This window comes from Takifugu rubripes, chromosome 14, assembly GCF_901000725.2.
Source record: "Takifugu rubripes chromosome 14, fTakRub1.2, whole genome shotgun sequence".
NCBI classification, from domain to species: domain Eukaryota; kingdom Metazoa; phylum Chordata; class Actinopteri; order Tetraodontiformes; family Tetraodontidae; genus Takifugu; species Takifugu rubripes.
Genome location: NC_042298.1, coordinates 8,095,846 through 8,123,628, shown reverse-complemented (window position 1 = coordinate 8,123,628; position 27,783 = coordinate 8,095,846). Strand labels below are relative to the sequence as shown.

At 47.1% G+C, this 27,783-nt stretch overlaps 2 protein-coding genes and 1 long non-coding RNA gene across 4 annotated transcripts; all 3 read left to right on the top strand.

The window, feature by feature from the left end:
* The first annotated feature begins 754 nt into the window (after window positions 1-754).
* Window positions 755-3,922, top strand: dusp1 (dual specificity phosphatase 1). The gene is made up of 4 exons (XM_003970454.3): window positions 755-1,438; window positions 1,673-1,818; window positions 1,903-2,122; window positions 2,747-3,922. The coding sequence occupies exons 1-4, from the start codon at window positions 1,030-1,032 to the stop codon at window positions 3,100-3,102; spliced, it is 1,131 nt and encodes a 376-aa protein (XP_003970503.2). The 5' UTR covers window positions 755-1,029; the 3' UTR covers window positions 3,103-3,922.
* A 4,632-nt stretch (window positions 3,923-8,554) lies between these two features.
* Window positions 8,555-27,685, top strand: neurl1b (neuralized E3 ubiquitin protein ligase 1B). 2 transcript variants are annotated; one of them, XM_029847430.1, is made up of 6 exons: window positions 8,555-8,682; window positions 22,434-22,678; window positions 22,847-23,180; window positions 24,223-24,963; window positions 25,804-25,929; window positions 26,893-27,685. In XM_029847430.1, the coding sequence occupies exons 1-6, from the start codon at window positions 8,589-8,591 to the stop codon at window positions 27,138-27,140; spliced, it is 1,788 nt and encodes a 595-aa protein (XP_029703290.1). In that variant the 5' UTR covers window positions 8,555-8,588; the 3' UTR covers window positions 27,141-27,685. The 2 variants fall into 2 exon arrangements, with proteins under 2 accessions (XP_029703290.1, XP_003970504.1); XM_003970455.3 differs by lacking the exon at window positions 8,555-8,682 and adding an exon at window positions 19,046-19,424.
* LOC115252399 (uncharacterized) lies at window positions 9,408-11,464 on the top strand. Its single transcript, XR_003890847.1, has 2 exons — window positions 9,408-10,693; window positions 10,800-11,464. It is a non-coding gene; the product is annotated as an uncharacterized lncRNA (long non-coding RNA).
* Window positions 27,686-27,783: the final 98 nt, after the last annotated feature.

Sequence of the window (27,783 nt, the reverse complement as noted above, 5' to 3'; positions counted from 1 at the left end):
GTGTGATTTCAAAACACCTTTTTATCAGTCGTTGCCTGTCAATAACGATCTTCCTCTTATTTCCTCATTATGAGACAGCAGTGTTGCCTGTGTGAGTCAGCAAACCAACAACACATTTTCAGGATTTCCCACACTGACCGTAAGTGTGTTTACATTTCAGAACATTACTTTTATTTTGGGTTGACACCTCATCCAATTTTTTCAGTCGAGCACATGAAAGAGAGACTACAGCCGGGAGATCTCCATCTGCTTTTGTCTTCCCGGTAGTTCAGTGTTTTGTTTCTCAGCATGTGGAAATTTACTGGACTTCAGATTTCTATACAGTGATTAACTTTTATGGTTAGCCTTTGCTCTTAGGCCATTGAGCACTATGTACCTCCGACTAATAAAAACAAAGAATAAACTTTTATGACCTCCATGACACATATTTACTTATTATCTTGTTATTTGTCAACTCTTGGGTGAAGAGATGAGACAGGAATCTAATTGAATGCTAACATCAAATTTACATTATTAGAAATAATAAAAATGAACCGATTAAAAAACACATGGGACTCTTTTTTAAAGTCTAAATTGACTTGACACCGCGTGTCCGCGTACGTGCAGTACGCCAGTAGAAAAATGTCCCTCCAGAGCGCGTGCCCTGAGGGCAGCGGCGGGAAGGGGAGGAGTGTTGACGTCAGTACGTCTGGCAGGAAGCCACAGGAGGCGGGGCCGTGACGTCAGGGGCCGCTTCATTCACAAGGGCAGCACTATTTAAGGCAGTGGAGCGCGAGCAAGGACACGAGTGACGCGTTGTAAACTTGAATAAATTTAACTTTGTAACTTTGCCACGGCAACTGTCAGGAGCGTCTGACGCTAAGAAAGGACCACCTTAGGGAGACAGAGACCTAACTTCGTTCCTGGGTTTTGGGGCCGTTTTTCACCTTTAATTAAGCTAAAGGAACAAAGGACTCGCCGCCTCACAAACTTCCTTCTGAAGTTTTGGAGAAAACCTTTAAAGCAAAAGCGAAGCTGAACGCCACTTTTATGTATTTGGATTTTTCCTTTCAATCTCGACGTCCTACTATGGTCATCATGGAGGTCCCCACCATCGACTGTGCGTCCCTCCGTGGCTTGCTGGAGGACGGTGTCCCGGGCTGCTTGGTGCTGGACTGTCGCTCCTTTTTATCTTTTAACTCGTCCCACATCTCGGGCTCCGCCAACGTGAGATTTAGCACCATAGTGCGCAGGAGAGCCAGAGGCGGGCTGGGACTGGAGCATATCATCCCCAACGAGGACACCAGGAGCCGCCTCCTCTCGGGAGAGTACCCGTCAGTGGTGCTGCTCGACGACCGCAGCTTGGACTCAAGTCAGGCCAAGAAAGACGGAACCTTAATGCTGGCTGTCACGGCCCTGTGCCGCGATCCATGCGGAGTCCGAGTTTTAATTCTGAAAGGTAAGAAACAGGATCTACTTTTGTGACTACACACGATTGTTTGTCTGTATCCTGACAACGAGGGCAACAAATGTGGATTCCATCTGTCACTGGACCAGCTGGTCTGGAGTAAACACGGCACTAAAATAGCCCCATGAGCAGTTGTCACCATTGTGGACCCTCATCTTTACATGCATGGATTTGTCTGCGTTCTGGTCTGGAATCTCACCATTTTTACTTGTTTTTTATTATCAGGTGGATTCGAAGCGTTTTCCAGAGAATACCCAGAGATGTGTACCAAACCTTCCCCTCCGCAGGGGCTCAGTTTGCCCCTGAGCTCCAGCCACCCTGAGAGTGCAGACCCCAGCTGTAGTCCATGCAACACCCCTCTGTATGACCAGGTTTGTACATTTACTTCAGATTAGAGCATGGCTGTTAATCACCTTTGCTCTTGCGCTTATTGTATGTTGTTATCCTCCCCTCAGGGTGGTCCGGTTGAAATCCTGCCATTTCTGTACCTTGGAAGTGCGTACCATGCTTCCAGGAAGGATATGCTTGACATGTTGGGGATCACCGCTCTCATCAATGTCTCTTCCAACTGCCCCAACCATTTTGAGGGCTCGTACCTCTACAAGAGCATCCCAGTGGAGGACAACCACAAAGCCGACATCAGCTCCTGGTTCAACGAGGCGATCGATTTTATCGGTGAGTTCCCTCAGCATTTTCACCATTGACTTGTTGTGATCAGCTGTGGCAGCCGTTGGGGCACAAACAGTCAACCCAGCTGCCCCCCCTGCCTGTCTTTGCTCTGCCCCCTGATTTAAATTTTTAAAAGTTCCCTCCAAAACCGACCAGCTGGCTCAGTACGGGCTCCCCACTACTCCACAATGGCGGTGACATCATCGACGCCTCTCCCAGGCGTAGAAAAGGGATGCCCTTATAATGAATTGTGAGGCTGCAGCCCTAAACTAGTCTTGCAGTGGGTTGACAGGCTGGGCTTGAATGGCTCCCTCCACACCGCTCTTTGTTCCTGCTAAACAAAAGGCAAACTTCTCATCACTGTCAGCCTTCCTCTCAGATCAATACCCCCAGCGGGGGGCTGTTCCCCTTCTTTGTCCATTCAGGCACCCTCCTTTGGGAGTAAGCCCCCACACAGGCTAACTCCCCTCACCCCCCCCCTTTCACAGCGTTTCTGGGTTTTGATGAATAGTGTAAATGGCGAGTGAAAATGATTTAACTTCCTGCGAGGGGCCCAGTCTTCGGGACGATAACGGTCGCCACGTGCTCGACGGTGCATTAATGTACGTTCCTTTTCTCTCTCTCCCTCAGACTCGGTGCGTAATAAAGGGGGCCGCGTGTTTGTGCACTGTCAAGCCGGCATCTCCCGCTCTGCCACCATCTGTCTCGCCTACCTCATGCGGACCAACCGCGTGAAGCTGGACGAGGCCTTTGAGTTCGTCAAGCAGCGCCGCAGCATCATCTCCCCCAACTTCAGCTTCATGGGGCAGCTCCTCCAGTTCGAGTCCCAGGTCCTGGCCTCGTCCTCGTGCTCCACGGAGGCAGGCAGCCCGGCCATCGGCAACGGCAGCACGGTCTTCAATTTCCCGGTCTCCATCCCCGTGCACGCTTCAGCCAATCAGCTTTCGTTCCTGCACAGTCCCATCACGACGTCTCCCAGCTGCTGAGGACCTTGTGCGGAGCAAAGACCCTGAGCTTGAACTGAGGGACAGTGGACTCAGCGTTGCAGTGATACTGATATCGCCGGGCGGCACAACGACATCATTTCAAAGGGAGATTTTGTATCTATCACCAGGCAGTATTCTCTGTTCAATCGTGCAAATGTGATAGTCATCCAGAGCTGCTGGTGACCTCGCCAGTGGCTGAAAGTGTAGGTTTTCCTTTATAGGAAGGCAGAAGTATCTGAATATTGTTTATTCAAGGACACTTTTTTTCATTTTTAAGGCAACTGCTTTAGATAATCACAATCATTTTGGAGTAAACGCATGAGAGGGGCCTTCGTGGTGCCTCTGAAACGTCGCCTTATCCTCTCAATTGACGGTTTTTGCTTTCTGAGGTGCAAAGCAATCTAAAGAAATCACCCAATATGGTGTTTGTTAATCCTCCATTTGCCGAACAATGAATGTACCCCCCGTTTGTCAGCATAAGATGTGGCCGATATTTTCCTAATCAGCGGGGGAGTTGAATGGGCTGCAGAATCAAACGCAGCCGTCCGCCTTTCACGACAAGAACCCTGACGATCCTGACACATGGGGGAAACCCGACCGTTAAATACCTCATATTTCTGTACTGTGTACCGCAGCACTGAGATGGATAAACCCCCCCACCACTACTAAAAATGGGGGCGCTCATTCCTCCGTGGCTGCATTCTGACATATTTATTGAACTAAATTAATATATTTCATTATTGTGTCTATTTTTACATATATTTGTCCAAATGTTGTTTTTATACCGCTGAATAAATACCATTTTTGTACTGAACTGTTATAATTACTCGCTCTTTTTTTCCTCCTTCCACCATTTGCTGTTTGATAATTTGGTGTTTTGCAATGAATAATTTAATACATAAGCATTTTTCTTGAGTCTGGTATATAAAACTATTAAGTATCAGAATACAAACAAACCACTGAGGGCTACATATAAATCAACTTTTTCAACAAATACATGTTGATTTTTGAGTGTAACTGAGTATTAACAAGTTTCTGGCCAATAGGTTAAAATAAAATATATAACACTTGAAATGAGTGAATAAAGTTGTAATCTTTGAACCCTAGAAAGGGGGATGCAACATCTAACCCCGACCTGATCTATGCAACGGAATCCTTCCAAGCTTTTACATCAGAATCAGGCTCACATAAGAAGCATGACATCATGCTATTGGCCATTGTTTGGGACACGCTCCCTCACTATGAACCTATTTGAGCTCGGGGGGCAATGGTCCGGGGCAACGGCAGGAGGCGTGAAGGATCAGCTAAGGAGCCGTCCTTCTGCGGCCACAAAAGGAGCAGCTGCAAGGCGTTTGGGAAAAGTGCGACAATCAAAGAGCATTCAGGGCTCAGTCAAGCACCAGCCTGGTGTCCAATGGGAAGGTGGAGGCAGGACTGGGCCTGAAAGGGAGAGGGCCGGTGTTTTGGTTTGCAAATTAGCAAAAACATTGGCCCTGACCCTCGGCGGGGTGTGAGAACACGGCGACCAAACTTCCTCCAGAGAAGGTGATGAAGATGATGACACCCTGAAGGACGTCGCGCCAAAACACTTTCACAAGGATGAACAAAAAACAGGGAGATTTGAACCATTTCAACTTTCACGAATGGATAGCTGGGTTCTATAAAGTGGTGCCACAGCAGTCAGACAGCCTGGCAAATGTTTGTGTCTGAGAGGAAACGTGACCAGTGACGATGCCTCTGTGATAAAAGGCTCATTCATTACCTCACCAGCTCCCTCAGACAAACTGCGCTTTTGGTGACATATGTGCTTCCAGCCCCAGCACACCCTCCTTTTGTGTCTTTAGACTCAGTAGAGGGATCTAGAAGTCTCTCTCTCTTTCTGTGTGTGTGTGTGTGTGTGTGTGTGTGTGTGTGTGTGTGTGTGTGCGCGCCAGTCATTAGCACTCTTATGATCTGATGAGGGAGCTTTGGAAGGACAAAGGCCCCGAATGCACGGCCAGGCTATTGATATAGAAACAGTGATTCCAAATAAGCGTGAAACAAACCAAATGTGGTGCGAGGCGAGGACATGGTTGTGTCGCGCCTCAGACCGGGTCCCGAACTTCCACCTTCAGACAGAAGGAACTGAGTGGAGCCTGATTTGGAAGTTCCACATTGTTGCCAAATGAGTGCTTCATTTTGCGTCCGAGCTGTGGTTAAACTTCAAAGTCAGTTTAATTAACGCAGATGTGAGAAAACAAGGCGTCTGCGCGTGTGTGTGTGTGCGCACACACACGCATGTGTCAACAGCAAGACACTTAATCTCACCCCTTTCCTCCTACAAACACGATGCCAAATACAAAGTTGTCGCCCTCCCCTTGGAAATAACGTTTGGACCATTTGTGTCCCTGTCTGTAACCCATTGGAGGGTCTGAGCGCCGTTCGTCTCCAGACTGGTCTTAAGTGGAGGGCCAGACAAAATGTAGGGACCAAAGTGGCACTAAAAACAGGGCCAGGGGTCTGTCCACCAGAGCAGTCATAGGGACCATGGTCCCCTGTGGTTCAAATGTCATGTGGTTACACAGCAGGGACACCAAGGGTTTCACCAATACAGAGCCGAACTGTTCCCATTACATTTAATCGGACATCCTATGAGTAGAGATGAGTGAAAAGGCTCATTCCTGATGTATGCTTCCACTTCAGTCCTCCTTAAAATGCCCCCCCCCCCCCCCCACACACACACACACAAGGATTGTCTCTATCCAGAGTGAGTAGATTCAGTGTTTGATGACAGGGCAGAAAGCTCACCTGCAGTAAATCGGTAAGAGGATTATAAGTGTGACGCTGAAACATCTCTTGGTTGATGCGTTCCACTGTCATAAGTGCTAATTAGCCCTTTATCCACAGGTACAGTGTGTCCTAAAGGTACAGTGTGTCCTACCACCACTCAGCTCTCCCACAAGCAAATTACCCCGTGTTCTCTGTATCAACCCGACATCGTTTCAGGTGCGTAGACTGAACATTCCAGGCCGCAGCTCAAGTGGAAGCCCTACAAAAACCAGACAAGCCGCAGTTACGCATGTGTGTGTGTGTGTGTGTGTGTGTGTGTGTGTGTGTGTGTGTGCGTGCAGCGAATGGAGATAAGGCCAGATCTGTGCTGCGATAACTAAATACTTTGTATAGCTTGAGGAATGTCAGAATATTATGCATGGCCCCACAGAAGTGGCATTTCCTTTTCCAAAGCTCCCCCCTCCCATGGCTAAAAAGAAAATATGTCGGTCCTAAATGGGTCACACTATTGTATGGCGTAAAACACATGTCTGCTAATGTTATCAGTCGCTCCACCTGTCTAATAAGAGCATTCAGGTAAGTCCACAACCAAGTATTCATGGTGTGAACAGCAGAATGTCTCTATAACTGCATTTATATATAATTCCATCTTAGCTCGTATATGGGAGCTTGTCCCTTTTATTGAACCACTTCTACTGCACAGTACTGTAACTTTTGAAGACTTTTACTGGCATTTTCCTTGTCAGAAGCCTAGTTGAGCAAAGCCTTTCGATGGTTTACCCATGGAATTAAAAAAAAAAATCAAGCACTTTTGTCAAAAGCTGTCTGAAATAGGTCAAAAGTGGAATGCGCTGCAGCGGAGAGCGCTCTCCATGTTCCTCGGCTGCATCTGTGCGTCTGAACAAAGCCTGTACTTTTCCACTCAACAGAGGGTCGAGGCTGCGCTCACAGGCAGGAGCAGGATCCTGAGTGGAGCGCTGGAGGAATGTCTGGCATCCGGTCTTCTCCACTGGCCGCGCTCTGTGTGGATGATGTCACACGGGCCAGAAACGAAAACATACATACGAGCGAGCGCACGTCCCAAAATCAGCACCGCCCTGTTTTTGTTGCAGAACCAACGCTGGAAGAAATCAGCTCTGTTGTGGAACATAATCCTTCAGAGATTTCAGGGCCGGGGGCAAAGACTTAGCACGGGACCTCCTGAATCGGAGCGCTTCTCAACGGTCGCACATGAGCACAAAGACTCTCCCACAAGCTGCAACAGATCCCATGATCCTGTGCAGCTGGATGGACATCATATGGTCTAACATGTGGCGATGGAGACGTTATGTTTCAGATTTCCTCTCTACTTTGGGCCCCTGAAAGAGTCCATACCTTATCAATGCTGCACATTTACCTGTTGTCTTGGAAATGAACATTTTCTGTCAACAGAGTTTTTGGGGGGAGACAAAATGTGACTCTATTATAAGTGTTTTAGTAAAGCCATACCTTCAAACTTTACTTTTGGAAGTTTTGGCATCCACAGTAGATTTGCTATTGGTTCAATCCAGAGAAAAAAACCCAGTCTGCTTTTCATTAATTTGTATTTCAGCGCCATCTTATGGAGGCTTGTATATAACAAACATGAAGGGGAAAATGGAGTGGGACATACAGAAGCAGCATAAATCACAAATGCCGCCACACAGGCGTGATTCAGTATTGATTTAAGACCTGTGGTGATCAGAAAGTTGTTAAGATCAAGTCTCTGGGGGGGGGGGGGGGGGGGGGGGGGGTGTGTTATGTGTCAACAGCCCACAGGAGCAGCAGAGATATGAGGGTGTGAGGACAAACGGACCCACTGGCTCTCTGTGTGTCCTTGCAGCTCAAGCATTTGAAAAGCGCTGAGTCGAGGTGGAAGCCGGGCTGCTATTGGTCCGACTGCAGCCATTCTGACGTTCGACCAGCGTTAATGAGTAACAGAGTGAGAGCAGAAGAGATCCTGATTAAAGTAAAAAGCACAAAACAAAAAACAACTGAAGTGTGATTTTGAATATGAAAGGATAAACTCATAACACAGGTCAATATCCCCCCCCCCCCCCCCCCCCCCCCCCCCCCCCCCCCCCCATTACGACAGCAGGTGAAACCAGATGTTCCCTCCTAAATGTGTTTCTGAAGCTTACAGATCATCTGTTCACATTCAACCAAATGATTCAAATACCAGCAAAACCAGTAAAAGAGTGAACATGGAGGCACTCTGAATCAATCCTCTTTCATTCCTAATTGGCAAAAGCAATCATTTCCTGAAAGCCATGAAATTACAGCTCAACATGTTCGCAAAAGTCACATTTTGATCGCACAACTCTGCTTTTTTGATGTTGTTGCTTCTGAAATGAAGTTTTCTATTCCGTTTAGATTCGCAGTACAATAAGAGAGCTCAGGGACGATCCTGTTTTAGCAAATCATAAGTATTTCTGGCTTTCGAGTAGCATACCCCCCCCAAATCACACACCCACACCCACCCACGCACGTACTGACCACCTTCTCTGTTCAGGCTGGAATTCATTGGATGAAGGACTGATAACAGTTGCCATGTGCTTGTGTTTACACTTAAATTCAAATTTCAGGCGGGATCTACAGTTGTTATTAAAAGAGCAGCGGCTCCTCTCCTTTCCCCAGGAGCTGAACACACAAGAGCTCAAGACGATCAGCCTCTGAGGACACTTTATATCAGACAGAACATGGGGAATACACAATCGAACATGTCCATTTCCTTTGGTTCACGCAACCTGCTCCTCTCCAGCAAAGAAACGAAGTTACCCAGCAATGCAGAGGGTAAGACATGCTCTTTATTCTGGGTTTTGATGCAACAGGTTTGATTTATTTGTATCGTAGCAAAAGAGCTGATTCCCTACATAATAGAATGATTTTAGCTGTTGGCTAAAAAGAGCAAAGCTTCATGCGTTAAATGAAATTGCACTCTTTTTTTCCATTCTTACATAAAGGCCGTTATTATGAGAACCTTTTCAGCTCACACCAGAGGCAGGACCCCATCTGATGTTATTTTAAAGGCTGCAATTTGTTGCTTTAGACTGACAGGAAATGTCCGTCACTCATCCATTCCCATGATGGACCCCGTGTGACCAACTCGGGTTGATAGAGGCCTCTGGTGATGTCATAGCTTTCCCAGACCCCTGCAGGAGACAAAATGCTTGAGAACAGAAAAGGAGGCCAATGTAGCTAACATAATTAGGAACAAATGGTGGAATCAAACACTTTGTTGACTTACCTTTAGGCGTTCCCTTGCTATCAATGCTTAGAATACATTCACAGACGCTTTTATGGCTGATAAAAAATAGGGTTTGATATCCTGCCCTAATGTTTGAGCCAGTCATTTAAAAAAAGAAAATAAATATATATATATATATTTATATGTGTATGTGTACTGTGTGTGTGTGTGTGTGTGTGTGTGTGTGTGTGTGTGTGTGTGTGTCTGTGTGTGTGTGGGTGTGTGTGTGTCTGTGTGTGTGTGTGTGTGTGGGAAGCCGTTAAGAAATTTGGCGGGTTATTTCATAAACACTACCAGTAGATGGCGCCCAATCATCACGTGATATAAATAAAATGATTATTTTTTTCTTTGAAATCTAAAATAACAGCAAGGTTTAAACAAATAAGGTTTATTATTGACCGGTGCTTTTATGATTTTATGTTTTGACAGTTTAAATATCGAAACATCATACAAATTATTGTGTATGAGCTTCCGCCCACCCCAGTGGGTTGCTGAAGAGATGCTTAGAATGCGGGATGTGGATGTTTGTGCTGAATAGTGAAATGAGGATTTTGTATGTGTACACGTGTGACCAATTCATTCGCATGTAAAAAACATCAGGTAGTTAAATATTCATCTGCATCTTAATATTTAAAGACTGTGCAGCTTCCTCTGTGCAGGTGTGAGCAGGCTTTCATGTGGGGATGAGGGAAAATGAGACATGACTTCATTTGATCGTATATCTAACGAAATGCCTTCAGCGATGAGGGATCATCTTAAAGCGGCTGCATTTAGTAACGATATTTAATTGAATTTAGCTTAATGCTTCTTTCCTGGGCTACAGGGAGCTTCTGACAGGTTAATCTCCAGGAAATCACTCTCCTATTAACTTTGGAGAAAAGCTGCTCAGTTCAGGCAACACAGCTCTGATGCAGCCTAACGGCAGCCAGAACATCTCCCCTCTCATAATTTAGGCTTCCTCCAATAAAATTTCACGTTGGCAGTGTCTCTACTCCTCGTCTGGTCCCAACATCAGAAGGTCCGAATGATGAAGGCAGATTGAAATGGAAAAGAAAAACAAACACATTCGCTTTCTTGACCAATATTCTCATCGCCAGTGTCGCGATACACCTCATCAACAAACAACAACTGACGGTGATGCCATGAAGGATGAGCTGCGCTTTGGTCTCTGGGGCCAATAATCCGAGGCTGAATAGATGCACTTTACAGAAGGAAGTTCTCGGATTTGCAAGTTCCCAAAATAGCCCAGTCAGCCAGCACTCTCAGTGTATCAGTGTCCTTCTGGACCCAGGGGCCCCGCAAGAGTTTCCCACACGTGTCACAGGCTAATGTCATGACAAGAGAGCGAGGGCTGGAGGAAGAGGGCCCGGGGAATGGGAAGGGACGAGATTAGCTGCGAGGAGGGGGAAAGAAAAACAAGGAGGGCGCAGAAGAAAAGCTCCACGTTCAAAAGAAATGGCCAGGACGGCGTTTGGCTCCGTGGCAGCGAAGGGACCCGGCGAGCAGGAAAAAGGGCACAAATGGCCGGAAATACTCAGCAGCGTCAAAGTGTTAAAGGTGAATGGAGTGTCTGTGAAATTGACCCCGTACTCTCCCCCCATAGACGCTGAAGAGGGGGTTACGTAACGGGTTTTTGACGGCGCCCCTCGGTTTTATCTTTCAGAGTGGCGATGAAAGCTTTCAGAGGTGGAGGCCATCTACCTGCTGCTGAGCTGTTTACCTGCTGCAACATATCGGCCGCATACTGTACATCCCAACATTTCAGAGTGGGCTCAGCTTGCAGCGGGCTCGCGGCCTTATGTCACTGCCCAGCAGCCGAAGCCTTTAATGTCTGGTATGTGATCCGCCTGCAGGGTCAGGCTCCATCCTGACGTCCAGCCCGCTGCGTTTGATGTGGAGAAACTGGTCGCTTGAGAGCTCCCCAGAATCATCCAGGCAATCCAAATGCTGAATAATAGACAGCCTCTCAGTTGATTGAAGTAGATTTTACAAGCAGCGTTTTCTTTTTTTTCCCTTTTGTGTGTATCAAGATGTGTTTTGATTGACAAATTTTGATTTAGGAGGGTTCACAAAAAACAGTAAGTCCAATATCGGGAGCTTCAAAGTGTTTGGACCAATGACGGGGCGGAAAGCTGCCGACCCAGGTGTGGTCCAACAGCTTGAAAGTCTAGAGCACTTTTAAAGAGATAAATCTGCGCCAATGTCCAAATATTTTGATAAAATCTGCCTTTTTTCTTTAAATGTTATTGGCAGCACTGGTTTCGAACTGTGTGTTTAAACATAGTAAAATATAATTTAGGCTTGTAAACGCACAATAAAATTGTGATTTTATCTGTGGATTTTATCTGTGGACTTCAGGACTAATATGTTTTTCCAGGCAGGTAACTTCTCAATAATATCTGTAGAGATTAGAATTATTTCTCATAAAGTGCCTTAATGCAATAATTTGATTGGAGACATTTGGTGGAATGAGTCAGATTACATTTCTGGGTGTTTCTTTGCAAATACTAAACTTGGATTAAACTCAGACCACCCCTCTGTGATAACTCAGATCCAGAACCCCCATCAAACATCTGCACATGAAAATCTAATTATCTCCCCCAAATAGTCGTTTGTGCTCTCCTGCGATGCAGCGCAGCATTCTGTTTATTTAGGGGCTGAACCTCATCTGAACTGTGCGGGTCAGCCAAAACAAGCTGATGTGAATCAAAGGAAAACAGAGAATTCCTGGTTCTGTTTTAGCTTCCTGCCTCAGCTGCAGCTGCAGGACTGATCCAAGTCCATCCTGAAGAGGAGACGTTGCTCAATAGATCTTTCTGTTTATATTCGTTCTGTTTCAGCTAAGAAGGGAAGGTGGCTGCACCCTTGATCGGGCACCCGTTTCAGCAAGCGGTGCTGTCTGTTTCTAGGAACCGCCAATCTCACATCGGTGTCATGACAACACGATTAGCATTGTGTGAGTGAACTGGTCCATCCGTTTGTTAGTAGCTCTACTTCTTTATTTTCTGGAGAGTTGTGCGGGACTGAACCGCTCAAGCATTAGAACTCTGACAATGGAGGTAAAGAACCACCTGAAGAGTGAAGGCGGGGCTTCATAGGTCCCTGGTGGTAACTTAAATTTAATATATTTGACCCATTTTACAATCTAGACTGGAGGATGAACCAGTTCCATTTCAGGTGTCGTGGATCAAAACTGTCTATTACAGAACGTGCAGATGAACTCCAGGCCACAAAAATCTGCCCCACTTCAACCAGTTCAGTTGCTCCACAGATTCTGAGAATATTCTGATTTTCACAGAATAAAGGAGAATTGATTCCACGAGCAGACATTAATCACAAGCCGGACCTGGAGTTTCACCAACACTTATTAAATCAGAATCTGCAATTAGAGCCTGGAATGCAGACGTTTTAATGTTGGCTGAAGCCTTAAATGGGAGCAAAATCACATAAATTCAATGGTGAGGACACGCTCGTCCTTCAGCTTCCATTTTAAGACCAAAGTAATCAGTGATCTCAAGTGATAGCGTGCCTGCAGGGAGGAAGATGCGCTCAGACGAGGGCATCCGTCCGGAACAGACCGGTAGCTCACGGAAGAGTCGCTGCTCACCTCGGCTTCAAGCTGCTCCATGGGAACTGGGGATGGATGGAGCCTGTTTCCCTGGAGATCGAGAGCCACAGGACTTAAACTCTAATTATCTACGCCCACCTGATAGAGCAGCGTGACACCGAGCGGGTTTCAGTTCAGCGCCTTCAGAGAAGAGAAAAAAGGTTAGAGGGAAGAACGGCACGGATGCACAGGACAATTCCCGTTATGAGAAATGTCTCTTTTGCTGGGGCCGGGGGTGGGAGGGTGGGGGGGGGGTGTCTTTGTCCTTTTCCTTGCCCCATATGAGTGACATCACATCAGCTAATTAGGCATTATTCCAGTCAGAGGACATGACATTTTGGATGCCTGAATAGCCTGAGTATTTGCTACTAGTGGTTTCTCTCTTGCTGACAACTGGCCGACCACCTTCATAGTGACGACTGACATGAGTGACTCGTGCACCCTGAGGTCGACATGGTGCACTTTTCCTCGTACACAGTCACAGTGATGGATGGCCCGGCGGTGCTTTAGCCATCGTGCCCCTGATCTGGTTTAAACACGGGTTCAATTTCCAAAAAGAGGAGTGACTTCAGGAGCGACCCTCATCTGGACAACCTGCACTGACATCCACGACCGTCTGTGGCGGATCAGCAGGGCCGCGGCAGTAATGGGGGGGACTATTGTCTGGATCCAATGTAACTGCAGAGAAACTGGAAGAGGCTTTTGAAGAAAATGTGTTGTTATGTAACGCAATACCTGCAGCCCTCTGATGTCCTTGTGTGCTCTCTGCTTTGGGACTGCGAGAGGGCGCGTGCATGCTGGTGGTCGGTGTGGAACAACAGCTGCTGGCTGTTGTTCTTGAACTTCCCATGCTTCGTGGAAACATTTAAAGCTATTCTTGAGCGGTGTTTGGCCAGGCTCCTGTTGAAAGTGGGCTACAATGTCTCTTTTAGTTTACTGGATAACTGCATGGGGTAATAATAGCAATGGAATTCGGTGCTGTAACCCCTGTGGGGGCTTCACTTGATCACCGGAGACCCCGCGGTCAAGGTTTTGCCATCGCCATCAGCTCTGTGTAAATGCAGTTGCCTCTAGCGACAAGACAAAAATCTTTAAAGCCTGTTAATATATTAAGATTTTTAGAAAAGTATCTTCTTACCTTTTATCAAATCATTGGAGGTTTGCCGCAAACCCAGACTAAAAGCTCACATTGGAACAGCTTTAGTGTGTGTTAGTGTGATTGTTAGTGTGTATTTCTGGTATTTGATGGGCTGTCCGCAGTATTCCTGACGCTCTGTCAGCGGGGACAGGTCAAAGACGGGACAGACCTTGACACCACACCTGTCACCTCCTGAGCCCTGTTCTGTTGTAGCAGTTTTAACAGCCTCGTTAAACACAATGTTTTAAAAAAAAAAAAAGATTTAGGATGCATCAGAAAATACCTCCTTCTAGGGGTCTATCAGTGGCTTCATACGACTGGTTTGAAGAAGCTGGCCGTACTGTTCCGTGGCCAAGAGTATTTCCTGCATCTCCTTGAGTGTTGCATCCGCTCCTCATCCCAGAGAACAACGAGACAATAGAACAGATGGAGGAAGAAGACGGTCTGCATCTGGCTGAATGCATTGAAAGGCCATTTTTAGCACGTCTCCCACTGTCACAGAGGCCTGAAACAACATTTTAGCAGAGTCCTGTCCTCTGTTCTCATGTTCTATAACACTCTTTTTTCCCAGAATCCCTTTAATTCCTCACTAATCCGCAAGTCCCATAAAGATTCCCGGACAGATTTAACATCTGTGAAAGCGTTCCTCAGCCTCAGCTTTCCGATAACTGTAGACGACCTCCATTGTGTTGGAGTTACAGGGGTCATCTTATCTCAAGGGCCTGCCATGTTACCTAATGTCATTATTTAGAATCCTTATGTGCAAAATGAAGCAGGAAATCCCTCATATCAAAGTCAATATATCTGCCCATTATCATCAACCATCAACCATCAACATAAACAATAACGGCACGTGCAGCATGGACACAATGCACAATTTCTGGCTTCCGAATGTCGTCAACGCGTCGTCCAACTTTCTGCCGCATCGCAGTTCCTCTAATTATTTCCCGCTTACTTTGCAGAACACTGCCAAACACTTCTTCTCCTATAAATAAACGGGTGATGATAGAGAGATATTTGCTAACTGAATGCAGAAAAGAATGTCTTAGGTTTGAGTTAGACCGTGTGGATGGATGATGAATGATGGACGAATAATAATGCATGAAGTCTACATTAACATCACCATGAAATCTGAAATATTACGTGCAGAAAAGTAAATAAAACGACCGATAGTGGTGAAAAATAAATGTATTCAAACGCAAAATGAATAATTGAGGAAATAGTTTAAGTATTCATATTGTTTTGATGGAACACAACTGATTAAAACCCACATCCATTAAAGATGACGAAGGTTCTGCCCTGATTTTCAGTGTACTGCATAACTAGCGCTCATACCAGAGTTCTTTGTTCCCCACTTGTTAGTCGTTCGGCTCGTGGTGGTGTTTTCAATTTACTGAAATCTGAAATTGCAGAAGTGAAACCAAGCATGCGTGCATTTTGTCTGCTTGGACTACCGCAGCGTTCCGTCTCTTGATCTGAGGATTCTGGAAATGAGAAAAATCTGCGAGGGCACCGAAACACATGGAGAGAAGGGCCTATAAAATGTCTCAAATTAAAGGAGAGCGCCACAGCATCGCTCCGAGAAAAAGCAGTGCGTTTTATCATCCCCGCAACGGGGCTTTTACTGATGCAACTGCTTGGGTAACAGATGAAGTGCATTTTTGAAAAGCAGGTGCTTGACTCCGGCGGCCCGTTCGGAGGCTAATGGAATGACGGGAGCGCATATTGCAAACAGATGTCAGCGTGCTTTAGGAGTAGAAACAGCACTCGAACCAAACGGGGTGACCGAGAGAGGGGGAAAAACATTGTTGTATGAATGTGGTCTATTGTGCGGGCCCATGTGTGTTCGATGGAGATGTTCGTTCTGAAGGTGGGTATGACTCACTTCGTCCATTAGATCAGTGGTTGAGGTTTGGACTGCAGCCCTCCCCTGATACTGAGACCACCACATACAAACAACCATCTGTCAGACCTTTTTTCTTTTTCTCTCTGTTTTTTGGTCTTAAAAATCTCAATCCCGCAAATGCAACGCTTTGCTTCCCAACGAGAAGTCGCTCAGCTGCTTCGGCTGCCAAGTTTCCTTGAGGAAACCAGGCGTGTCCGCTCCCTTTTCCCCGCAACAGCTCTCCTCTATAGGCGCGCCGGTGAAATCACTGTCGTAGATGCCATGAGGGAGGACGGCGTGATTCATTCCGGAGCGAATCATTCCTGTTTGCATCCACCGCGTGCTGCTCGTGCGCCGCTCGTTTGCACGTTTGCTTGTGCAAAAAAGCGCCAACATTGATGCAACAGAAAGCGTCTCGAACGCAGTCTTGATTTTGCCTCTGCGCTGGTGGCTCATGCGGTCCCCCGTAGGCGTGTTTGCAGCCTCTCGTGCTGTCACCATAATCAGACTGACAGATCTATGCTGACAGTGTCCAGGAGTAACAGCTGGGGGCGAGGCCATTTTGCAGCTCCATAACTGACTGAGTGTGACCAAGCCGGCCGACGTGCTCTCCCGGCTGATGACTGTTGGTTTATATTTGATGGTCTGTGCCATCATCAGGGTAGATAAACCCTCCTGTCCTTCACGAGGAGCCACTGACACGAATGCTCATAATTTGGAGTTAGTGTCAAATTGACGTAAACGAGCTCGTACATCACACGACGCATCCGCCCTACCGAGTCGCATCCAGCCACCATGAGAAGCTGGGCACATGTTCCGTAGATTCTTGTTTTCTTTTCTGTTTTGTGACCGCTTTATCCCTTTCAGGGTCGCGGGGAGGTTGCTGGAACCTCAGATGAGCATTTGGGGGTTTGGGACATTGCCCAATGGTACCTTAGCAGTGCTGTGAAAGGGCCCTGATGCCTACCCCTGCTAACAGAACACCGCCCAAGTTTTGCCCGCACTGGGGCTTGATCCAAAAACCCTCCGTTTCTCAGCCCCGTGCCCTACAGACAGAACCAAATGTTGCCCAACAAGGTGATGTTCAATCCTGAAGTGGCCTGCCCTCGCCTTAGTGGTCACAGGCTGACGTGCGCGCCCTCCTGCCTGTTGTTGTTTCCCTTTCCGCTGCTGTGAGCCCACAACACGCGCACTCCTCTCGGGGTTACCTGCACAAACATCTGGAGAAAACTCCGGGGACTAATAGTTTCAGGGCCTCGTGAAGTTTCGCAACGTCGCCATTGTTTACAAACAAAAGGAGAAGGAAGCGGCTCACCACAGCGAGGCGGCCGCTCACCAGAATGAAATGTCCACAGCGGCGCCGTTGCTGGTGTGTGAACGCAGCACATCAGCTATTGCCAGCTACAATAGCGTGAATCTGGACAGGCTCCTGATGGATCCTGCATGGCTTTACCACACGGTGGAACACATACTGTATCTTTTGATCATTTAGAGCGGGTCCATGCGATAAACACAAGTGCAGCTCGTTAGTAAGGCGAGGCAACGGAAGAATGAGGAAAGACCAGATGCTTCTGTCGGAATGAAGCAACGGAATCCGTCAGCTATGGCCTCTGAAGATCAATACTTTATGTTTCACTGACTTAGCTGGCAGTCTTGTCATCGGCACTCATGTGACCACACAAGACACTCAGAGTTATTGCGGACATGCGTTACAAAAAGTCAACACGTTCTGTCAGTTTGTAATAGGGAACGAAGGAAAGTCCATCACGTTGTTTGGCCAATGCCTTCCAGACCGTCTCCATATAGGGATTTCTGTCACACAACGGAGTCACCTGACTTCCTCCTTTGTTTCAGATCATCGTAAGTCTCGCAAGCAGCCACTAAAAGGCTTCGCCTGAGCAATAACAGATGTCACGTTCAGGGGATTTACTGGAAAACGATTCACGCTGTCATTCTCTTGAGGGACGTTCGCGAACGAGACCTTTGCCCAGTCTCCCCCTGGCCCGTCGGGGACGTGTAGAGGCACCTGACAACGAGTCAAATGAGGGGGAAAGTTGGAACGGGTTCAACCCAGCAGTCATTACATCTTCATTAGACCCCATAGTCGGGCAATAAAGCAGGAATCGGGGAAAGTAGCACTTGTTGCTGCGGCTCTGCAGTGTTTACACAGAAAGCTTGATTGCAGACTCCATTTCAGCCTCAAATTTACTTCCTCTGTTAATCCCCTTTGTCATAACAGATCTTTCTTTCGCAGGGCGTGTGTATGGGCCGGGGGGATTTCACTTCTGCTTCACTTCACCCCAAACACCATTCATCCAAATGTCATATAAGGAGCCACCATATCCTGCTAAAACAAACAGCATTGAGGAGGTAGAAACAAATGCTTTTGTCCTTGAGATATATTTAGTCGCAGCCTCACTTCGTGCTTTCGCTGTCCCCCGACTCAAATGATGCATTTAAATGTCTGGATTACTAATCAGGGCAATATTAATACCGGCTAATTTATGAATATATTTAAGAATAACTACTTTTTTTGTCTGTTGTTAAGAAACTTGTTAGATTAGGATGACCTTGTTCATTTGGATGCTTTTATGGCCTTCTGGCCGCGGCCCCTCTGAGAACACAGTGAGTTTTGAGGACTCCACACTCAGAAATCAGGAAACAGCTTGAGAGAAGTCCAGCTGTAGTGAGGCAGAGGATGGGGTGGGAAAAGAGGGAATTTCCTCATATGGCTCTTGCACTTGTGATTAAAAGCCTGATAAGCTCCTTGTGTGAGTCGCGATCAATCCCTGGATCATTGTGTTCATCAGTCTGAACGGTTCCTTTTCTACTGTGTTGCCGCCCCAGAGCATCCCGACCCCGTTTGGATTCAAATGTCTTCAGTTCCAAATGGTTCTGATGAGATTTCACCAGAGGTTGCTGGGTCAAACTAATTCAAGTGTGTGTGTGTGTGTGTGTGTGTGTGTGTGTGTGTGTGTGTGTGTAGGTTGGTTTTTCTGCACATGTAGGGTCTGCAATTTGGGGATTAGGCTCACCTTGTGGGGGGCTGGTCATCCCCCTGAGGGTCAAATGTTGAACAAATTTTACATTACATTTGTGGGAAAGGTGTAGCCTTACATTTATGAGTTAAAAAAGAATAATTCTTTATATTTCTATGATTTATATGGACTAATTACTGGAAATTAGTGCAAAGGGAAGTAAGGACATTTGGGCTGGTCCCCACCTCAAGAACTGTTTGCGGGTGAAGACGTGGGTTTAAGGTTAGAATTGGGTTCTGATGTAGATGAGGATTAGAGTCAGAGTTAGGCATTTAGTTGTGATGGTTTGTGTCAGGAGCTGGGTAACTCTTTGTGTGTGCGTGTGTGTCTTTAACGTCGTGCTGAGGGGCGCCTTTACTACAGAAAGGAGGGGGCCAGCTGGAAGTGTGAGCCTGTCGCTGCAGCTTTGCTTTGACATTAAGAACGTCTCCATGCTCCAGCGGGGAGATCCAACGCGCTCTGAAGCCACTGACACTCGCACTGATCTGGTTCCAGGCAGATATTCATCATACCGGGGTTCCACGGATGGAAAGAGAAACCTTGCAGTCGGAATTAACTTGTCAGCCGGCGCCAAGAATTACTGAGCATAATGGGCAACGCGACACCTAAGCCGTTAATAGGTGAGGCTCGATATTAACGTGTCATTTTTTCTGGGCATGTGAGCGCAGTTTTGTGCCAAAGCACGTTTGATGGTCAGGCATGGCTCGTCCTGATTCCTCCACTTGGCGCTGCGCGGAGACGCGCGTCTGTTCCGGGGGAGCGGAGCGTGATTCGCGGTCAGAGCGAAGCGCTCCAGCAGCCGCGTTCCCCCCATTAAGATGCATCGACATCTCTGTTCGCAGCAGCCTTGAGTCAGAAACGATGGCTGCAGGACCGTTATCAAGTGAGGGGGATTGTAAGCAGAGAGAGGAGCAGTTTGATTTATGGGCTTGTGCACGTTTTCTTTTTCTTTTTTGTTTTCTTGACGCTCGCATCATGTTGGCCGCTTGCTGTGCAAGCTCCTTCAGTCTCTTTTATAAGATTTCGAGCCTAGCTCTCAAGTGATTGCTGGCTAATTTTCCCTCCTTATAAGACCCTTTTCTCAACCACGTTGTCAGACTTCACAATCAGGCCCTGATACCACTTTGATTTAATGTCAGACCCACTCCAGTCTCACTTTGGTGGATAAAGGCGGTTCTTCTCGCTCCAGAGCCAATTGCCTTAAGCTTTGGAATGAGAAGTAGTTGTCCCACTGTGTGATCTGAATTAAAGTAAACTCGCACTGTCAAAATATCTTTAACAGAAAATGCCATCCTAACCTAACGTTGACTGTTGCAAAGTGGCAGATTTCCATCTCCCTGAATCTAAGATGAAACCATCACCCTGAAGCTGATTTTGAAGGTTTCAGTTCCGCAGACATGCAGCCTGGAGACATGAGAGCAACAAAAGGCCAATATTGAATGTACTTAATCATTTCTGCGTTTGAAAAGCCTTCCCCCGGTCTTGTGGAGTCTTGTGATTGTATTTATTTGTGCGTCTTCTTTTATCTGGAGGGGATGTGGGCATCAGCATGCAGTTGTTTATCTTCACAAATAATCGAGTGGTGTCAGATATTCTGTGACCGAACTTTGCCTGATAAGCAGTTTATCATCCGCTGCCTGATCTGCCTTCCCTTTGTTCTTTTTATCCTGCTTTAATTCCGGTCAGTCTCATGACTTTTGAGATGCATTTATGGCTCCGCCCTCTTTTGTCACTCTCCTGATGTTTTGGGGTCCTTTAAGCAAATGGCAGATGCTGCTGTCTGCAGCTCCGCTCAGATGATCCCAAACCGAGGTGGCTACTGTTGGGAAAGACACATGTCGACCAGAATGATCCTTCACAGCTGCGACATCTGATCTGATTTTAGGTCAGTGTTCAACCACCGACGATGCATTTGAATAGTGTAAAAAGGGTCTATTTCTGTTTCCAGACCAGACTTTTAAAAGCTGACCTTGCCACGGGCGGTACTGCTCCAAATACAGGTGAGGGGCAGAGTGAGAGATGCACTAAAATAGTTGTCTGCACACTAAATGTGGCCACGGTCGACCCCTATTTATTGGCTCTTCCTTGCAGAAGTGCAGTGGGGTTTCTCATCTTTTTTAAATTTGAGATTTTTGAGGCCTTTTAAAAGATTCCTTTTTGGGGATTCCTCACAGGTTCTCCTTCCTCCTCGCGTCCTTTGTGCCAGATGAACGAGGGACAGTCGAAGACCGTCCTCAAATGGCTCAACACCCGTATCCAGGATATTATAGCTTCATTCCTGCACAATGGCAGGAAGTGGCGACGTGTCGTCCGCCGTTATTTTCTGTCAACTGTTGGCATATCGGTCCGGTCACAGATTATGCAAGAACCTCATGTTTGGAAACTTTTTTGTATTGCGCTGCAGAGAAAAATACTTCTGGTCGGAGCTTAAAGTGATCTTATGAACCGTCTGGCTCCTGATTAGTGGCCCTTTTTTGTAAAGTCAGTTGAGTAAAACCACGATGGCTGCAGCGCCTGGGGCCCACAACAGTGAAATATCTCCGCTGACTCTGCGCCATGCTTGTCATCTAATAATGGCTACTGTCTGCACGGGTCCTCGGTTTAGGGGCGCCTCAGCCAGTGAGCCGCTGTCCTCCACGTATGCTTCCATAGGTTCTTCCCTGAAAATGGAACCCTCCTTCACACGGTGCTGCACCATCTGGGAGGTTGCAGACATTCTTCCTGATTGGTGGTTTAGAATATAATCAGCGATAATGTCCAATTTAGGAAATGTGCTGTGGAACATTTCACTGATTTATAATCTTCACGCCTGATCACGGTGAATCTAAACACATTCAATCAAGCAGAGGGGGAAGAAACGGACTTCTTTGAAATATTACTTTTCAGCTAATTTATATTTTAAATATTCATCCGCTGCTTTAGTCTCATCTAGTGTCCAGCCCTTATTTGTTTATCAGCACTCATGGTTATTTGGTATCTTGTTATTTCTTTCTTTTTTGGGAGGGGTTATGTATGAACAGAAGCAGTAATTCAGTTTTGTTGGGCTCATAGGGGGCCATGAGGGTTAGTCCATGGATAAAAGCATGACTTGCTGCCAACCGTTATTTAATTTATTTATTTTTTGCCCCCCCCCCCTCCCTGCAAACCATTTTTTCCTCCTCAGGGCCAGATACACACGCGGGCTTTGTCAGCACCTCGTTACATAAAATTTCCATTTTGCTGTTTTTAATCTTGGGCTCATCTGGGGAAAATTCGACATGACTTCTGTGAGGAATCAATTCAGGTCCTGACCTTTGAATTTGATCTTTCATTTTCATCCAGTTAATTCTGGATGTTGTCGAACAAACCAACCAGGCCCAGTGGAGTTAACGCAGGAGGATTCATTTCACGGCATCGACGCGCGTGTCACACCGATGTTCTTGCTGTTGGGCAACAGAGCCCGATGGAGTTACGGTTACGTAAAAGAAGTCTAAAAAAGGGCGGCCGCTGGCACCTTAATTCCCACAACGCTGACTTGAGAAAACACGGCGACTTCGGGACATGTGTGGACACGTGTTCGGCTGTCGGTTCGCAGGTGATCAAATGTACAATCTGATCATTTCCTGTTTGATTTTTTTTCCCGCTCGTAGACACAACTCTGCAGCCACGCCCGGTGGCCAACAGGCAGTATTATAGCCTGCCTAATAATGGGGCGGCTATCGAGAGAAGAGCATCCGCCCTACCGGCCAGCATCAACGTGGACCCAACTCGCTTCCACCCCCACGCCAAAGGCAAGAACATAAGGCTCGATGGGCAGTTCCGGCGTGCGACACGCAAGAACAGCTTCTGTAACGGCATCACCTTCAGCCACAGGCCCGTCCATCTCTATGAAAAGGTTTGTGCCGCCCTGCCTCTTTCACCTGGGGGCTACTCTAAATGTTGGCAGGAGGCAGCCTCTGTGTCTGGGCTGAGTGTTTTCTCTTTTATAAAATGGGGTAAAACTACCAAAATTCTGGCTGTCTTGACTGTAGCTGGATGGTTTCAAGTGCATTTTTAACTCCAGGTACGTCTTCGCTTGTCTGGTGTGCACACCGGTTGGAGTGGAGCTCTACGCTTCGGCTTCACCAGCTTGGACCCCAGCGAACTGGTCGCCACAGACATCCCCAAGTACGCCTGCCCGGATCTGGTGACGCGGCCCGGCTACTGGGCCAAGGCGCTGCCCGAGCGGCTCGCCTTGAAAGACAACGTGCTGTCCTTCTGGGCCGACCGCCACGGGAGAGTTTTCTACAGCATCAACGAAGGAGAGCCCATCCTCTTCCACTGTGGGCTCAGCATCAGCTGCCCTCTGTGGGCCATCATCGACATCTATGGAATCACCCAGGAGGTCACGCTGCTCGGTGAGCACCTCAACATTACAGCGTACTGTCTGGCAAAGCGCCGTGTAAGATATTTCATGCTTTGTGGTCGCGGAAAGACAGGAAGGATTATTCAGAGTCCAAAAGGGAAGTGAGAGAAACACAATTCAGGAATGAGACCCGTGAGTCTGACACAAGCCAATCCTGAGATTGCGTAAGCCGGACGTGACTTTGAGAGCCAGCTTAAAGAATCTCTGACAGCCACTGAAATATCATAAACTTATTTTAAATGGTGTCAACGCAGTCTGCGGCTAATTTAAGCAGCTTCCTGAGAGCAGCGCTCTTGTAACGGAGGCCAGAATAGTGGAAAAAGTAGTAAGGCCTGGGACAGCTCAGCGATTCCATCCTCAACATCCTCCACTGGAACCAGGTCCCCTTCCACTCGATCACGGCGCCGGTGTCTTGTGTTATGTCACTTCGTCCCCTCCCCCCCTCTTGGTACCATCTCGCTCTCTCTGACTGTGTTTATCTTGAGTCTGACAGGAGCTCTGGCCATGTTTGGTCAATGTGGCGCATACCAGGGGCTTTGGTTGAGGGGCCGGGCCACTCAACTGCATCACTAGAAATAGTGAAAAAAGGAATGTATTATAACTCAAACAGGGACTATGAACACCAGAACTGTTTACATCCCCCATCCCCCCCATCTAGAAATTCAGCCTCCCTATGAACTGGGTTTGCCCGGAGAGCTTATGTTAATAAGGTGAAGAACGGCAGTAAATATGAAGCTTCCTATATTGGCGATAACGCGCTGCCTGATTATTTGTGCTGAGGATTATTTCGCTGCCATAAACCTCCCAGTAAAAAGAATAGAGAGGCCATGCACTGGCTTACCACACGTGCACAGCCCTACCAGCTGTCAACAGGGCTGCAAATAGGAACACAAATGAGTGTGCAGGTGTAAAATAAATGATTAGATCCTGAGGTTGGATGTTATAAAAGCAGACAGCGATGATGCCGATAAAGAGAATGAGTCTCGTGTGAATCTTCTGATCCAGTGGTGTAATTGCCTGTGTGCTTCCTGCAGAGAGCACGTTTGCCGAGAGCGTGGGATCCAGCTGTCTGAGTGCGGCCCGTTTGAGCGCCTACCTCCCCCAGAGCAGCCACGACTCAGCCAATTACAACAACAATCAGCTGGAGAACAACCAGGCCGTTGCTGCCAAGATGGCCACCCTCCAGCTCAATAACTACACACAGCTCATCCCCTGCTGCTCCTCCACGGCCTCCGCGTCCGCGCCGTCCTCGTCCGCGTCCGGCGCATTCGCCGTCCCGAGGCTGATGAGGGGCCTTCCCTCCCCTTTGGACAATGACTTGCACTTTCACCCGATCCGGGGGTCTGATGTGGTACTCTCCGCGGACCGCTCGGCAGCCTGCATCCACTTTCTGGACAGCAGTCAGACTCTGGTGTTCAGCGACCGGCCGCTGCATGTGGGCGAGACGTTGTACGTCGAAGTGGGCCATTTGGGTCTGCCCTACTTCGGAGCGCTGTTGTTTGGCTTGACGTCCTGCGACCCGGCCAGCCTGCACGCCGAAGACTTGCCGGCAGATCCCGACGTACTCTTGGACCGTAAAGAATATTGGGTGGTGCACCGGGGATTCCCCATGCCTTGCTCTGGTGACGTGTTCAGCTTCACCCTGCTCCCCACCGGAGAGGTGCACCACGGGGTGAACGGCGTGGGACGTGGCCGCCTCCTCTGCGTGGACTCCTCTCAGGTTCTGTGGGCCTTTTTCACCCTGCACGGGGCAGTAAACAGACTCAGGATACTAGGTAAGCGTGCTCTCCTCAGTTCAGTTTTGCGCAATCATCTTTTTCTTTTTAATTGAAACAAAACAAATTATCTCCTGATAATTGGTTGCTACCTCGTAAACCTGAGGTCGGAATCGACGTCACCATCACAACGTGGCAGCAGCCATGACCCAACAGACTTGGGTCATCAGAATTAAAACGAGGCACCTATAAACACTTCAGATAGACTCCCGACAGATCAAATGCATGTGTGAAAGGTGCTTTAGGTGAAACGTGTACCAGAACCGCAGATTCCTGAATTCTTGTAGCTTTTTATGTGCAATGATGATCATATTCAGCTAACATTAACAACAAATGGGAGTTTGTTTATGAGGTTATAAATACCTCCTTTTTATGAGGCTACCATTAGCTAAGTGTAAGTGTAAGTGTGTAGAATGATGAAGAATGTCGGGCAGAGATAACGGGCATATAAAGATATTTCTTTAATGTCAAACTAATCAATGCCTGAACAGAATATTCTCTTCCAGGTTATCCCTGAGTGGAGGCGGTCTCCATAATTTATTTTTTCCCAGACTAAAGGAATGCAGTTTAGCCGTTTATGTCTGCGCGTCTGTTCAATTTAGAGCTCTGAACTATCTGTTCTAGTCCCACTACTCCCACATAAACTCCCATCGGCTTAAGCGGTTTCAGCTGCATCTGACTCAACAACAGTATTCCCAAACTGTTTGGCAGGGAGAGCAGCCGGACTACTAAAACCAAAGTGTCTCATATTCATCTGTTTGGGTCAGTGTTTCAGAAAGACCTGATTATGGATCTAATTTTCCTTGGTTTGTTTCTGTCTTTTTTGTCGCCGTGACAAAGGAACACTCCAGTTCAGTCCACCCCCCACGTCCCCCAGCACTTCTCAGAGCAGCAGTTCGGAAGACAGTGACTCAGATCTGGCCTTCAGTGTCAACCGGTCCTCCTCTGCATCTGAATCCTCTCTGGGTAGGTTAGCACAGCCATGGCTGCTGCAGCCTGGTTGTGAACCTTAGTCCATTTTCGGTTGAATTCTGGACCTGCACACAGAGAAACCTGCTTATTCATATTCCTGAATATCTGATAAATGCTGCAGTTTTTAACTGAGAGCTAAATGAGGCGTGTTTGATTTGGTGATTGCAAAGCTATTTTATCTGTCTCATTTTCAGTAATAAAAGCAGGCAGAACAACAGCAAATGTAAAATCTGTCCTCTCCAGTGAGTGATGTCACATTGTTGCACATTACAGGCGAGCAATGAGTGAAGACTAAAAGCTCCAGACTACAGTAAACTAATTAAATCTCATATTACCAAAAAGGAAAAAAAACCCACTTCAAAGGGTTTTCCCCTGCTTTAAAAATAAGACGCTCCCCTGCCGCCACTATGTTTGTTTTGGTGAAGGCGGCCTTATCCCAGGGCTTATTCCTGTTTCTGAAATCAGACTATAATGTTTACAACCATAAAGCTCAATACTGTTAAACAGGATATTTGTGGCTGTATAAATGCACCCGGGGTGGACTCTAATGTAGTCTTTCCTGTATTCTGTTTCTGTGCTGGACATCATAAATATCAGTAAAGTGTCTCTTCAGGCAAAGCTTAGAATCAAGCTGCCTTGCGCGCTCTGGCTTTGTTTTTGCTCAATAGTTTGACGTCTGGAGGCTCATTATCTTGAATTATTGAGCTACTCCTTCTCATAGATAAGCAACAATTGAGCCAAGATAATCTCCATGTACTTTATGAGATGCCTTTAAAGAAAAGACATGTCATTCTTCTTTAGTTCTGATGCGCTGTGTAAATATACACCTGCACAGACAAATTAAGAATTAATGTCTGTCAGAAATAAAGGAGGCTATCTTTGGTCTTTTCACAGGGACAGCATGAAACCTGTCATCTGATCTGTCTGAATTGTCCTCTCGTTCTTCTTCTCTTGCAGTCACGGCTCCCAGCTCCCCCCTCAGTCCACCCATCTCCCCCAGCGTCTCCGGCTCGGAGCTGCCCCCTGCTGGCAAGAACGGTGAATGCACTATTTGCTTCGACCAGGAGGTGGACACCGTCATCTACACCTGCGGGCACATGTGTCTGTGCAACGACTGCGGGCTCAAGCTGAAGAGGCAGATCAACGCCTGCTGCCCGATCTGCCGGAGGCCCATCAAAGATGTCATCAAAACATACAGGCCATAACGGGCCGGGTGTTCAAACTGGTGCTACTACAACCGTCACAGGATGCCACCCGTGTCTCGCACTCAGGTTTGGTCCGACCCTTTGAACTGGAGATCAGCCAGTGCCACATATAACTGTGCCTATTCATTTTTGGAAGAAAAAAACCCAAACAAAACCCAATCAGTTCTGAGAAACATTACGCTGTGATGATGTAATACAAAGACTGCTTTATTTTGGCCAACAGAATCCTTACGTGAACTTGTTTTGTAAGTGGTGTCTCTTCGTGTATTCGTCACTGAGCAGCAAAAGCCAGCTGTGCATATTTTTGTGTTTGTTTTGTGTGTGCAGAATATGCCCTCTGTAGTGCCTTAGATCTGTCACATCATGTGTCCGAGTAATTACGCTAACTATCTTAGCCATATTTTTGATGTACATACGCTGAACGCTTTAATGGACGAGGGAAAGATCTGCCGTTGATGTTAAACTGTAAAGTATATTTGGAACGTATTAAGCGAAGACTCTGGATTTGCACATTGAGAGACTAATAAAAGTGGACTGTGATTAAATGTGTGCATCGTCTCGTGTCTCTCGGTCCAACATTTCTGCACATTTGTCTGCAAGGCTGCGTTCCTGCACAAACTGTTTTTCCCTAATATCATTCTTC